The sequence below is a fragment of the Egretta garzetta genome, unplaced genomic scaffold, assembly GCF_000687185.1.
Source record: "Egretta garzetta isolate BGI_Z169 unplaced genomic scaffold, ASM68718v1 scaffold143, whole genome shotgun sequence".
NCBI lineage: Eukaryota > Metazoa > Chordata > Aves > Pelecaniformes > Ardeidae > Egretta > Egretta garzetta.
The window spans coordinates 1,834,821-1,849,859 of record NW_009259310.1 but is presented as its reverse complement, the minus strand read 5'-3'; the positions used below and the strand labels follow the sequence as shown (position 1 = coordinate 1,849,859).

General features: G+C 49.1%; 1 protein-coding gene across 5 annotated transcripts in view; it reads right to left on the bottom strand.

Annotated features, from left to right (window-relative positions):
* Nucleotides 1-1,996: 1,996 nt before the first annotated feature.
* FKBP15 (FKBP prolyl isomerase 15) overlaps nucleotides 1,997-15,039 on the bottom strand; it is a 28,337-nt gene continuing 15,294 nt past the window's right edge. For all 5 annotated transcript variants that reach the window (XM_035891906.1, XM_035891903.1, XM_035891905.1 and 2 more), the window contains 10 exons: nucleotides 11,402-11,573; nucleotides 9,121-9,257; nucleotides 8,632-8,787; nucleotides 7,764-7,916; nucleotides 7,310-7,402; nucleotides 6,767-6,877; nucleotides 6,139-6,246; nucleotides 5,193-5,938; nucleotides 4,613-4,703; nucleotides 1,997-3,814 (listed from right to left, as the gene is read on the bottom strand). In XM_035891906.1, the coding sequence (XP_035747799.1) occupies nucleotides 3,740-3,814; nucleotides 4,613-4,703; nucleotides 5,193-5,938; nucleotides 6,139-6,246; nucleotides 6,767-6,877; nucleotides 7,310-7,402; nucleotides 7,764-7,916; nucleotides 8,632-8,787; nucleotides 9,121-9,257; nucleotides 11,402-11,573 (1,842 nt within the window). In that variant the 3' untranslated portion in view covers nucleotides 1,997-3,739. The remainder of the gene's footprint in view (nucleotides 3,815-4,612; nucleotides 4,704-5,192; nucleotides 5,939-6,138; nucleotides 6,247-6,766; nucleotides 6,878-7,309; nucleotides 7,403-7,763; nucleotides 7,917-8,631; nucleotides 8,788-9,120; nucleotides 9,258-11,401; nucleotides 11,574-15,039) is intronic.

The window sequence follows — 15,039 nt, the reverse complement described above, 5'->3', positions numbered from 1 at the left end:
CTGCCTGCGCAAGCTGGTGTGCCACTCCGCCGCCGTCGCCTTTGTCAGCTGCCCCTTCTGCAGGATGGTGACGCTGGTGCCTGAGCTGGCTCCGGGTGGTCCCAGGGCCATGCCAGCCTCGGGGACCCCACATGGGGAGGAGGAAGAGGAAGGCAGTGGTGCCTCCCCAGCTGCTCGCCAAGTCTCGTCACGCTCCGTGGCAGTGGAGGTGGCGTGCGCGGCTCACACCCCCATCTTTGCGGTGAGCAGCATGGTGTCCCCCTGCGGCCTTCGACGCGGCTCTGAGGCTCCGGGTGCCTTCATGCTGGGGCTGACAGGGCTGGGGCTGCTGCTGGACACACAGCCCCCCATCGCCTCCATGGAAAACCTGCGCCTTGGCTTTGCTGCCGGCATCCTCGTCCTCATCGTCTCCACCTTCTTTCTGCTCGTCTTCCTCAAGTAGGTCTGGATGGGGGAGAGGGGCTCCTGTGCTGCACCATAGCCCCCCGCCGCCTCCCCTGGAGCAGCCAGGACAGACCCAGCAGTGGGTCAGGGACTTCTCAGGCCACAGATGGCTCGGCCCCAGTGAGGCGGGCAGGGAGAGGGCTGAGGATGGGGCTGGGGGCTCAGCACCTACCAAGATCCAGCCCAGGCATGTGGGGGCTGCAGGATGCTTGGCTGCCCTGCACACAAGCCACAGGGCATCAGAGTCTTTAAAAATTAACTTATTGCAGAGTTTTCCTTCACCCCCCCGGGGTCTGGCTGTGCTCGCGTTGTGTTCATAATGTTCCCGGCCCCTCCAGACCCTCCCGGCGGCAGCTCGGCAGGAGTCGCAGCATGGGGCAGCACGTGCTTCCTGGTGTCGCAATCCCAGAGGCTGGAAAATTCCCCCCCAGCTGCACTTCAGTCCATCTCATCAGGCAGCGAGGAGAGGGTGGAAGAGGGTGGAAGGATCCCATATTGCTTTTCTGTGGTGAAACTCTTCAAAAGCAATTAAAAAAAAGGCCTTTTCCCCTCCAGAAGAGTGCCCGGTGTGGCGCACGCAGGGGGACGTGGCAGCTGGGGAAGGGTACTGCCCACAGAGATGGGGGACATTAAAGATGGATGTTTGCTCAGCACCGTCTCCGTTGTTGGCTCAGCACTCTCTGGTTGTGCTTCCGCGTACCCCAGGCAGGGAGAGCTTTGCACCGAGGACAGCATGTAGAGGGGGTGGGGGTGATGACCGGGGTCCAGGCCTCCGCTCCTAGGAGGGGGGGTGCTCACCTTTCCCCAGCCCCTCAGGGAAGCGGGTGTTGAGCCCCATCTCCACTCAGCAATGCCCTCTGGGGCACATCTAGGTCCCTGCCTGCACAGGACACCACCTCCTGCCCACAGACAGCACCAGGGACCAGCCCCAGCCCCTCCGCAGCCCCCCAGGGGGCATCTGCCCCTGCCTCAGGCCAGAGCAGGTCTGTCACTCCCCAAGCCTGCTGGGTCCCCAGGGAACCCAGAACTTTCTCCTGTTCACCCTTCCTGCACCCAAGGCAGGCGTGCGTATGGGTGCAGGGGTTTATTTTAGATTGAGCCAGAAAAAAGCTGGGAACTCCAGGCCTAGGGAGAGGGAGATGCCGAGGTGGGGAAGGGGGTGCGTTACGTCCTGTGCCTGCTTTTAGAGGGACAAGTTTCAAATCTCAGCTCCTGCACACCCAGAGCAAAGGGGCACAGCCCCGAGCAAGGAGCCCTGCTGAGCACCCAGGGAAGGAGAGCAAAGCCTTGCAAGATGTCCCAGGCCCCCCTCCCTTAACTCCTGATGGCAAACCACAATCATCTTTTGTACTTCAGCTTCTTAAGCCAACACTGAGCAAGGCACCAGCCTCACAGGGGCTGCAGTTGGAGCCCAAAGGGACCGCCTCTCCTTTCCCAGGAGGGGGGTTTAACAACAAGAATGCTCCCAGCAGAGTTTCTCCATCCACCCATGCAAGCAAAAACTACAGGTTTAATTGCACTTTATTTTTCAAGACGTGAAATGCAAATCTGTAACAGGAAACAAGAAGTGGAATTTGTTAGTATTAGCAACGACCTCCAGTAGGACACTGCAGCAGATGGGGGTTCCAGAGGCCACACTGGGTACCTACACTCAGCCCAGCACAGGGAAGGGGAGCCCCAGAAAATCTGGGTTTCACACGCTGTCACATTCAGCACCAAATAACTATTCAGTGCTTTGACTTCTGGAGCAGCTCCCCAGGAAACCCCAGCCAGGTTCACCCTGCAAGAGAAGTGTCTGCACAGCAGCCAGGCAGCTGTGGCACAGGCTTTGGTCTCTTCCACAATTTCAGCTGCATTGGGCAATTTGCCACACTGAGCATGCAGGGACAGGGACCTACCACGCTCTGGAACAGGAAGGCCCAGCGCTCTTTTCTTTTTTCTCCCAAGAAATCACATTTATGGGGACACAGATCAAGTTCAGTTCAGAGATAAGAGGCAGTTGTAGAAACTAAACTCAAGTAGACTTATTTTAAGCACTTCCATTTTATTAAGTGAAGGGGGGGTTACTTGTTTTAAAGACACAAAGATCTGCTCATAGTTTTAAGTTGCGTTAGTGCCAATGAGTGTGCAAGTGCTCTGAGCAATCCAGCGTGTCTGCCCAGCCATCTGTCCTCACTGCTTTCCCCTCTTGATCCACTTAAGACTGAAAAGTTTTACCCCAGGCCCCGGCTGCCCAGCAGAGCCAGGTGAAGCTGGGTTATAGCTCGTGTCCCACCATCACTGAGCTTTAACTTGTCACACTTTAACCAGCAGCAGAGAAAAAGGCACAGGAGAGGGGCTTGGCTTGCTCTCTGGACAAGAACCACGTTACACACCTGTATTGCTACTTTCACTGCTTGCGAGACACAACTCAGCTCTGGCCACAGAGAAAAGAGGCGCTGGCCCCACAGGCTGCCCAGGGGATCATTTCCAGGAGGCCTCTGCCAGCCTCAGGCTCCTCCATAAAACACAGCTGGGGATTTGGCTTCTGACAGCAGCAAATACTCAATACTACTCCTGTGCTTGGAGCATGGGTCTAACAGAGCCCTGGCTTTCAGTCCCGCTCATGGGTGCCCCTGCCCAGAGCAGGCTGTGGGTCAGCAAGCACTACGCGTGCCACAGCTCTGAACGTACACCAGGGCCGACCTGAACTGCTGCAGCCCCTGGGGTGGCCACCAGCTGCCCTGGCAGAGCTGCTGGCGGACGGGAAACGCCTGCCTGGGGCCTCTCGGCCAAATCTCCCAGCGCACGTTGCTGATAGTGGTGATGAGATGGCGTAGAGTCCCTGGGAGCCACCCTGGGGACCAAGAGAAATATTCCAAGATGATCTTCATTGGGGAAGGAGGAGAGATTTTAGTCTGGTTTTTTTTTTTTAAAAAAGTAGTTACCTACTGCAGGCTCCTGCCAGACTTATTCTTCTGAAGCACTTCACAAAGTTCATATTTGCATAAAGTTTCAGATTAACGAAACAAGGGTTCACAGAAGTAGGACAGCAATACAAACGTGCAGTAAGACCATTTGGTTCCTTCAGCTCATCCCCAACCTCTGCGCATGTTTATCAGGTCAGAATGACGGGTCTGAGTGCCCACCAGTGCAAAAAGAGCCCCTTGCTCTCAGGCCCCGTGTCTCCAGTACAAGAGCCTTGAAAGTCCCTGGTTGTTCACAACTGTCCCACGTACGCAGCTCATTAAGCACTAAGTGCTCAGGAAGAGGCCATGCCCAGAGGAGAGGGTTTGCAGGCTCACCAGCCAGCTCTTCATCCCAGCCAATCTGGATCATCATCATCATCGTCACCGAAGAGCGGAGCTGGAGGGGGTCGCCCTTTCATGCTCTGGAAGTAAAACCAGAAGGAAACTTGTCAGTCTCAACAGCTTCCCAGTATTTAGTAATTGCTACACAGTTCTGGTTCCAAAATCTCCCTCGGCTTTAGGGAGATGATATCAAGAATCCTCATTACTGGTGTTTTGGCACTTGTCATATAATGACAGTATTCTAGGAGAGACGCTTACAGGCGAAAAGGGAGAGGAGAGGGGCAAGACACTAAAACCCTGCCATGAACCCGGCAAGTCTCACTAGCTCCATGCCAGAAGGGGTTTGTCATCACTACCTCAGCCCTGGCAACCCCTCCAAGCTCAACAAGAAACTAACCCAGATACTCTTGATTTATAGAGGAGAACAACAAAGCTGGTGAGGGGGAGCCTCTTCTTTCTGGTAACAGGTAATGGGACGAGGGCAAATGGGTCTGAAGTTGCACCAGGGCAGGTTTAGGTTGGACATCAGGAAAAATTTCTTCCCTGAAAGGGCTGCCAGGCACTGGAATGGGATGCGCAGGGAAGTGGTTGAGTCCCTATCCCTGGGGGTATTTAAAAGCTGGGCAGACGAGGTCCTTAGGGACAGGGTTTAGTGGTGGGATGGCAGGGTTAGGGTAACAGTTGGGCTTGGTGATCTTAAAGGGCTTTTCCAACCCAAACTGTTCTATGATTCTATACACAGACAACTTGGGGGAAGCCCCGAGCTGGGCTAGCAGGAGCCAGGCAGTCCCCTACTGCCATGGGAGGGATTTCATAGACAAGCTACAGGTTAATGCCTAAACCAGGTTAAGTAGGAGTGGCAAGATACAAATACGTACCACTTCCTCCTCATCCTCCTCTTCAGAGGGAACTCGGGGCTTCAGTGGTTTATGAGACGCTGTTTCAAAGAAGTTGTCATCCTCAAAGAGGCTAGAAGAAGATAAAGAATTAACAGTTTGCTTGCAGATGATGGGATCTTGGTTTTACAAGTTCTATTAAAGAATGATGGAAAAGTTTTATCGCCGAGGCCAACTTTTAAGGCACATGCTATTCACCAGTGCAGAACACTTCAGTAATGAGACTGGGCAGCCACCAATACCAGATCCTAGAGAAGCTGCATGCTCCCCTCTGCACTCAGCTGGGAATCATTTGCCAGGGATAATGGCACCACTGCCTCCACGGGGAGAGGAGCTGGTTCTGCTTCCACTCCCCCAGCAGAGCGGGCCCTGGACAGCCCGGTCTCCGCCAGCGCCTGGCTCATGCCATCCAGGACTTGCACTGTGACGGGGCTTCAGCTCTGCCACGTGTGCTGCTACTGCAGGGCAGCACAACTGAACCAGCCTTTGGGTTGCTGCCGTACCAGACCGAGCTGAGGAGCAGGAGAATGGGACTGTGGCTACCCCAGCAGCTGCATCTTACCTGGAATCTTTTTGCCTGTGGCTGGAGCCCACTTCCTGCTGTCCTGGGGTTTCTCGGATGATAGCTGAGCTCGGCTCTGCTGTGTTGGACACTGAAGCAGGCTCCTCAGAGCTAGCTCCATCCGATGGGTCTGTGCAGTTCCCTCCCTCACCGTTTAAGGGAGGGGGCTCTAAACCTCCCACAGGCTCCTCTGCCAGCTTTTCTGGAAGCACTGCCACATTTGCTTCTCCTGGCTTGGCTTCAAGAACAGAATGTTCTGGAACTTCTGCCTGCAGAGATATTCTGGAGGGGCTGCGTTCAGCATTCTTGATGGGACTGCTCTGCTGCCTTTGCTCAGCTGGGACAAAGTCCTCACCCATCCCGGGAACAGGCTGTCCTGCAAGTGCAGGCCCCTTATCAGGATCTGGGCAGGACTCAGCTGGGGAAGGGAGATGCTCCCCCTGGAGCTTCTCATCTTCTGCCACTGCAACACTCTGTGTCGCCTGCTCCTCCTCTGGAGTTCTGGGCCCGACAGACAGAAGAGCAGACTCGCCTTCCTGGTCAGACACCATAGAGCCTGTGGTTGCTTCCCCAGGATCAGATGGGAATGCAAGAGACTGTGCTGGGCTATGCCGCAAGGGCTCTTCATGGTCAGTCTTTGCTCCAGGTGATCCCTCCTGTCTCATTGCTCCTGTTCCGGATTCCCCTTTTTTACTGTCACGATCTGGTCTCTCCTGCTGCCTGTTGAGTAGCTGCAGTGTCACAGTCTGAAAAATTGAGCAGAGAGAACCATGGTTATACCCTAAACATAAACCATCACAGATCCCCGTATCATCTTCTGTTCCTGGGCTGCTTTGCGACCCACAGCAAATTTCTGCTTCACAGTTATTTCAGACTTGCAACATGAATTTGTGTTTTAGCCCAACACTTGTTCCCTCACACTGATCAACTCTTATCAGTGTTGTACCTTAATAGTGTTCATGACAACACCCAGAACTGTTCTGCCACTGTATGTCTCTTCCAGCTCAAATTCACCCCGAAGAGACTGAAATACACCATTCATTATCTTCTTTACCTGCAAAAGAACAAGGCAGGAAACAAAGACAGGATTCGTTAGCAAGTGAAGCACTGGAGTCAACATCAGATACTCCTCCAGATGAAGGAACAATAAATCCAAACACACACATGTGGTTTTCAAAGAACCCACTTTTCAAATCAGAAATTCCATCATGAAGCAGAATACATCATGCCATCTTAATTCAGAGCCCTTATGCATACACCAAACCCATCCCTCCAAAACTGAGGCAGGTTGCACAAACCCAAGGCAGACTGACACTTATTTCTTATTATTCTTGCAATTTTTAAATCTAAACCTCAAATCTTAAGTTTTCATCTAAAAAAAAAATAATAAAGCAACAAAGTGGGCAGCAGGAAGATCACATCCCTTCTTCCTCTATAGACCCTGCTACTAGAAACATGGCGCTTCTGTGGAGAAAATAATGTTTTTCCTTCTTATCTCTGCTCGAAGAGCAAAAATTCAAGGCAAATAGAATAGGTTTGCTTAATAAGGTGAAATATTGGGTGGTCAAGCTCACTTCTTCTGTGAAATCTGCAGGTGAAGATCCGTCCTGGTCCTTCTCCAGGTCTCGGATGCGTTCTTCATAGCGAGCCTTCAGCACCACAACATCAGACTGCAAGGCTGAATACTGCCAAAGGGAAACCAAAAGTCAGAACAGCTTCACAGACACCACCATGATGAACCTTGCAATGGGTGGGTTACCTGTAAACAGTTTTTTCATGAGGGGTAAATTGCTGAGTGGAGTTTTAAGCGGGACTTTGAGAGTTGCGAAAGACTTGGCTGAACGTAACAGCAAAATAAAAATGATATCTAGCCAAGCCAAAACCTTGGAGATCCACAACCATGTCATTAGCTCTTCAGTAACACCAAGAATGGGCATAGCATTACTGAAATGAGGGCTGGGTCTGCCCATTGGGCCCATTCTGCTTTGCTGGCAGTAATGTGAAGTTATTCCTTCCCTCTTCTATTCCGGAACTCATGTTCTTGCTAGTCTGGACGCAGGTAGCCTAATGATTACTGTACTCCAGTTCACATTCAGCTGCTGTGTTATTCCCTTTACCTTCTCTTTGATAGGCTCTAGTTGCTCCAAACGTTGCTGAAACTCTGACAATTTTTGCTCCTCTGTTTTTTTTGAGTGTTTTAGAGCCGTGAGCTGAAAGGCAAGAAGTAGAGCCTATCGGTTTACAGCCCCTTTCGGTGCCACCCACTTCAAGACAGTTTCTGCTCAAAACCAATCACTCAGAACAGTGCAGATCAGCAGAAGAGATTGTAGCCATTGCTTCAGTCTGAGACTGACATCATCTTGGCTAACTCTCGTTCAGAACTGCAGTGGTAAATTCATTAGCCCACCAATCCAACCTAACAAACACAAATACAAACACATCCTGTGGACAAGACCAAATTCTGTAACAGTCAAGAAATTAAAAAGTCAAGCCACAATTAGGTGGGAGAGGACTGTTGGTTACAGTTACTGGTTATCTGGCATTAAGTTTCAGCAATAATCAGCCCTTTACCTTCTCTTCCAGCTGGGACACCTGCTGCTGCAGGGAATCTCTCTGCTCACACACCTCCTGGTACTGTCTACTGTGCTGCTCCTTGGCCGAGGCCAGCGTACGCTCACATTTGGCCTCCCACTGGGATTCCAGCTCTGCCTGGATGAGCGATAGCTGCCCATCATGTAAGAGAGATTATTAGGAACACACACACACACACACATCATCTGTATTTGCATAACAAGTGGCTGAAAGCTGGAGGCTGGACAACATCTCCTGCCCTAGGCTGGAATTCCTACATGCAGACAGCAGCCCTGCAGCTGCCACCACCTCCTGCCCACACCTCTCATAGTTCAATTTGAGCCACAATCCCTCAGGCTGGCCTGAAGGTTTGGCTCAGATTTCAGATCTCTTGGCATATTTCTAAGCAGTCTTTCACTCATCAGCAGTCCTGTATTCTTCTCTCCACAATGAACTCAATTTGGTGCCTCCCCTTTCCTCAGTTTGACGCAATCTTTAACACAGTCTAAATCCGATGCTGCATGCCAGCCTGCATTCAATGCTGCACCAGAACTCTGCAGCCACGTCAGCGGCCTAGGATTCAAGTCAGAGAACGACTGGGACCTAGCAGCCTTCCTGCCAACTCAAATCATGCACTTCCTTAGAGACACATCACTGTAAATCCCAAAGTCAGAAGCAGAGCCAACAAACACCAGCAAAGATTTTTAGAAAGACAACAAAGTAAACTCTGTGTTAAAGTTAACCCCTAAAATGAAGCAGATAGTGTTTTTATTCTTCCACTACCTGAGCATTTTCACAGTTATTTCCTATCTGTAGGTTCCTACAAGCCTTCCAGACACTTGCTGGAAAAACCCCCATGACTCCTCACCTGCTCTGCTGCTGCCTGGTCAGTTGAAGTCCGTGCCTTTTTCAGTAACTGTCGAAGCTTGTCCAGTTCCTGCTGGTATGATCTGCGTATTTCTTCCATCTCTTCCTCTGCTCGAGCTCTCTCCGAGAGGGATTTCTTCTTCCTCTCTGCAAGATTCTGCAATACAGAACAGGACATAGAATAGACCAGACTGCACCAAAGTAGCTTCTCTTCCTTGGGCAGAAAGAGCTTCTTTGAGCAGTGAATCTTATCACTTTAAAATTAAGCTGAGATTATTTTAGAGGTAGGAATGTTAACATATTACTGGCTAAGATATTAAAAAAAATAACAATAAATCACCTAAGCACAAAGGATCCACCAGCACAGGGATCCTTGCCTGCGGATGAGTCAAGATTTACCCAACTTGCATATTTACAAGCAAGAATTGTTGGGTTAATTTCAGCAAACAACTGAAAACCTGCACACCTCTAATGCTGGCACTGGACATACCCTTTCAAGAGTTTCCTTTTCTACTTTTAGGTCCGTTAGCTCTTCTTCCAATGCTGTAATCTTCATGTCCAGCTGTTTGCGGCTCTGCTTCTCAGCTTTGAATCTAGTCTGAGTGTCTTCAGAGGCTTCTTGGAGCTCTGCAAAAATACACTTTACTGTGGGTTTCAGCACTACATACGTTTCAGGTTAGCACAGTTGGGGGCTGAGGGGAAGGAACAGTGTCTCTTGCACAATGAAATCAACAACACTGCTTGCACCTGCAGTGGGAACTACAATTTAAGAGCTGTTTCTGTGAAACAGCAAAGCTTATACCACAGCTTTTATCTTAACTTTTCAACCACTGAACATCTCTGGTTCCTCTACAAGACATTAGTAATGCCACGAAATTGCTTCTACAACAGGCATCCCTGTGACAGGATGCTTTTGTGCATTGATTTGGCCCACTTCCCTTTTTGTGGTAACAAGGATGCATCCTTCAGACATTTGTTGTGGTTCAACCCAGAAGGCAGCTGAACACCACCCAGCCCCTCGCTTACTCCCCCCGCTCCCTCAGGGGGATGGAGGAGAGAACTGAGAAAAACAAACAAACAAAAAACCCCAGTAAAACCCGTGAGTTGAGATAAAGACAGTTTGATAAACCAGCAGAGGAAAAGAATAACAATAATAATAGTCATGGTAATAGAATATACAGAATATACAAAACAAGTGATGCACAATGCAATTGCTCACCACCCACTGATCGATGCCCAGCCTGTCCTGAGCAGCATCCTCTGCCCCCCAGCACGACATCATATGGTCTGGAATATCCCTTTGCTCAGTTTGAGTGAGATGTCCTGGCCGTGCCCCCTCCCAGCTTCTTGTGCCCCTGGCACAGCATGGGAAGCTGAAAAAGTCCTTGACCAGTCTAAACGCTACTTAGCAGCAACTGAATCATGCCTAACCAATCTGATATCCTTCTATGACGGCATGACTGCTGGGTAGATGAGAGGAGAGCAGTGTATGGTGCCTACTTTGACTTCAGCAAGGCTTTTGACACTGTCTCCCATAACATCCTCAGAGGGAAGCTCAGGAAGTGTGGGTTGGATGAGCGGACAGTGAGGTGGAACTGGCTGAATGGCAGAGCTCAAAGGCTTCTGATCAGCGGTGCAGAGTCTAGTTGGAGGCCGGTAGCTTGTGGGGTTGCCCAGGGCTCAGTACTCAGCCTGGTCTTGTTCAACTTGTTCATCAATGACCTGGACAAGGGGACAGGGTGTACCCCTCAGCAAGTTCGCTGATGACACAAAACTGGGAGGAGTGGCTGATCCTGGGAGTCCTGGTGGACAACAAGCTCACCATGAGCCAGCAGTGTGCCCTTGTTGCCAAGAAGGCCAATGGTATCCTGGGGTGCATTAAGAGGAGTGTGGCCAGCAGGTCAAGGGAGGTTATCCTCCCCGTCTACTCTGCCCTGGTGAGACCCCATCTGGAGCACTGTGTCCAGTTCTGGGCTCCCCGGTTCAAGAAAGATGAGGAACTCCTCGAGAGAGTCCAGAGGAGGGCAACAAGGATGATGAGGGGACTGGAGCATCTCTCCTACGAGGAAAGGCTGAGGGAGCTGCACTTGTTTAGCCTGGAGAAGAGAAGGCTGAGAGGGGATCTCATCACTTAGGGTGGGTGTCACGAGGATGGAGCCAGACTCTTCCCAGTGGCGCCCAGCGCCAGGACAAGGGGCAATGTGCACAAACTGAAGCAGAAGAGGTTTCAGTTGAATATGAGGAAGAACTTCTTTATTTTGAGGGTGACCGAGCCCTGGAACAGGCTGCCCAGGGGGGCTGTGGAGTCTGCTTCTCTGGAGATATTCAAACCCCGCCTGGACGATGTCCTGTGCACCCTGCTCTGGGTGAGCCCGCTTGAGCACGGGGGTTGGACTGGGTAACCTCTGGAGGTCCCTTCCAACCCCTGCTGTTCTGGGATTCTGTGATTCTGTAAGCAAAGAGAGTCCTTTCCCTGAGACCTCCTCCTCCTGATTCTGTGATTCTGTTAACCATCAGCAGGTTATCAACATTCTTCTGGCACTAAATCCAAAACACAGCACTATGCCAGCTACTAGGAAAAAATTAACTCTACTCCAGCCAAAACCAGGACAACATTTCAGTGCATCAATAGCCTTCTCCTACACCCTTGTGACTGATCCTAGGGATAGCAGGAATAGATACCTCAGAAGAAAGGAAAAACCTATGACTTGTATGAGAGGAAAAAGAATGACATAAAGGAGCTCTCATGGAACAGGCACAAGCAATCTTACCTGCTACCTGTGCTTGCAGTTTGTTGAGCTGCATCTCATGCCGCTCTGCCTCCTGCAGGGCAGCAGACAGCTGCTTCCGCAGGTCCATTTCCTTCTTCTGGTGGGCAGTCAGCTCCAGCTGCAGTTGGGAAACCTGTGCTGTGGCCGCTGCTAACTCCTCTGCAACTTTGGCCTGCATCACAAAATGGAGCAGGGAAAAGGGAGAAAAAAAAGGATATGTGAGTGTGAGGAGGCACAAGAACTGTTCTCACAGGAAGAACTGATAAGGTACCAGAGACCTCATCAAGGAAATGCTGGGACCCAGCACCTCACAGACATCTCCAAATTGAAACGGTAATGATAACTTTTTTTTGCCAGGTTACTGTGAGTCGTTTGGCTGTAACCTGTCCAGACTGACTAGAAAGTTGCACAAGGCCACCAACAACCTCATCACCACATTAGTTCAACTCTGAGTTTTCCTGAAAAACTTACAAGTGTTTTTAAGACTAGTACCAGTGGCTGGTGGCTCTGCTCAGAGTTTTCAGGCTATGACAACATCTATTCAAGTAAAAGCCTGGGCTTCAACATCCAATTATCTTCAACAAACTTACAAATCACTGAAAAGCCACAAAAAACATAGGCTTGTTACAGCCAAAAGAGCATCTTTCTTCCAGAGCGCACAGCATGCAGTCACCTTGACATGCCCGCATGGGCAAGGCTGTCATTTTGGAGCACAGTTCTCCCAGTAATTTGTTGACCTGTTTAGGTTTAGTATTGCTCAAAGTCAGTGACTCACATGAAACCAGGTACTAATGCAGCTTGTTAGACAACTTGTAAACAGTATGTTAGGAGAGGCTCAAAGCACCAAGACAAAGACACAAAGTCACGTTCCCGATCTTGTTGCACAACACACAAAATTCAGAGGATGCTCTGCAAAGACAGAACTAAGCCCGTCAGAAAACCTCACTTGCTGCAGGGAATCTCTAAACAGCTTATCTCTACGCCTACACTCAGATTCCAACGGGCTTTCATGTTCTTGTAACTGATAAGTTCAGGAGAACTGGAGTTTCTCACTGCTTTATCCCCATAAGAGAACTAAAGTGTTTCTCTTCACACTAGGATCACTGCCTTCTGGCAGAGAAGAGCTGCGAGCAAAATTGCTCCAACTATGGTGAGGATGAGTATGTGCTGACCTTGAGGGCTGGAATACTACACCATTAATTTTAAAGAGGAGGCAGCATTTCAACAGAGACTGGCTAAAACCAGATCTGCTTTCCTCTTGTTTCCATAAAAGTATCTTGAACTGCAAGCAAGGCAAACTCCTAGCATGTGAAAACCAAAACAAAACCCCATGGCATATCTAAAGGTTGTTTTAACACTCGCCTTTGTCTTTAATGGCAAATAAAGAAAAAGGAAATCCTATGCCAGGAACTGTTACTAGACTTAAGTTTCTGCAGCGAATGCTTCCTATCTATACTGGCTCAGCTCCAGCCTCCAGCTTTCAGGTACCAAGAACCTTAGGTGATCTGTATCTGCTCTGACAACTGTATGTCCTATTTCTCCTATGGGGGAGGTGACGAGCAGCAAAGTTCTTTGAAAGGGCTCCCCAAGAAAGTGGGGGCCAGTGGCTACACCGCCAGTTATAAAGCCCTTTCCCAAGTTGAAGATTTGTGCTAATTCAAGATCTGAGGCAATTCTTTTAATGCCAATCAGCTTCTGGAGAGTTCAAGAGGAAGCTGGGCTGGCGCTACCTAGGGCACAATTCTCTACCACCTACACAGTCAGCAGACACACTGCCTCACCTGATCCCAGCCCCGATCCACTGGCAGCATGTGCTAGGAAGAGAAAGCAGTGACAGGAAACAGGAAGAGTTAAGAACACAACTTGAAAGGCATTAATCATCATCAGAAAAGCAAAATGCTTCATTACAGGAGCCTAAGGCATGCCAGAGAAGCCTTTAAATTATTCCAAGAACCGTAAAAAGCTTAGACAGAAGAAGGTAGCAAAGCCTGGCTTAAAAAGAAAGAAGCTAAAGGTATCCTTACAGGTACATTACACACCACAGATGCAGGAGTGGCCCTACACGTGAACCTTTCCTCTGCACTGGAGGGTGTTGGGTTTTACTTATCATTACGGTACATGAAGCCTTTGTCTCAAGCTGTGATGTGTTCCGCCAGGGTCAAAGATCTATAACCCAAAAGCAGCAAGCTACTAATACCTCTTCTCAGTGACCCTGGGTACAGATGCCTGGCCTGTATCACAAAATAAATGGCAAGTCCCTAATTTAAGTAAAGAATAAATAAACTAGCTTAAAATTCTCTTCCTTGATTCCGTCTGTCCATAGTGATCTCAGCAACTGCAGTCACCAAGCAAGCTCAGTTAGATAAAAGGAAGAGGAAGGAATATTAGCCTTCATATTTACAGTCAATGCTCTCACAAAACTAGGGGAAACCTTCTCCAGTGCAACTCATGGCTTTTCTGCTCTTAACCTGACATCTATTCACATAATAGGCAGTGACTGCTGAATCAAATAGAGTCCTATTGAAGATGAGGCCCAAAAGATTCCTGAAGATCATCTTACACTTCCAAAAGATGCTTCCTTCCCAAGGTACTTATCACACAAGCTGGATGTCGTGCTCACTGACAGAAGGGAATTTTACTTATTATTTCCATCTGACTTGTTCCTGGTTAGAACCACACTCCCTACATATTATGGGTATGAGACCTGGGCTCTCAGTGGAAAAATACAGCTCTCCTTCACTGTCTGCTCACACCAGCATATGATTATCAGCCATGTATTGCTCTATTCTTTAGTATACTTTCTTTAGTATACTTGCTAGCACACTTTGGAAAGCTGCAGTTCCTGTCATTTTATAGGTGCACCGAGTTACAGTTTTCATGCAGAGCAAGCATTTATCATCTCACATTTGAACTGCAGAGCTACACAACTAGTGCAAGACTGAACTCAGTGTAATTTAAGAAGCCAATGGTTGAGAAAGCATAGAAGACACCAGACAAATTACAGACCTCAGAGCTAGCCTACCTGGGCTAGGCTATCACAAATGGACATTACAGGATATGCAACCATGCATAAGTGCATTTAACTGGTTTGAAAGCTATTTCCCAGTGGCCCCTTTCACAAACCACAATACGTTATTGGTAGAAACAACCAGCTTTTGTTAGTATTAAACAAAAAAAAGTGTAAAAGAGTTCAATGAAGAAACTCTAGCAGGAAGTAGCTGTTCTTATAGCTACATTCACTCTTTGTCAGTTAAACAGAAGGAATAAGAGACGTTCTGAAACTGTCAGTGCAACTAAATAAATGAAGTATGTTTTCAACCCGACAGAGCCCTGTGATACACACAATTCCTCAACGTGTTGGCCATATACCTACAAAGCTAACAATAGATCAAATACTTCCCTGTAAGAATATTCAAGCTATGACAGCATCAAGATCTACATTTATATCCTCTGTGCTGCTTTTGTTACAAAAGCCATGAAAATATTGTTTCTCAAAACGACTTTCAAAATGTCAGTCCAGAACTGCAGCTGTCTTAACAGAACTGACTTAAGCCTTGAACTAGCAAGGCTTCAGCATGTTGCAGTGCAACAAGCCCCTTTCCTGGCTGCAGTCAGAGATCTGTGGCTCTGTTCATTGT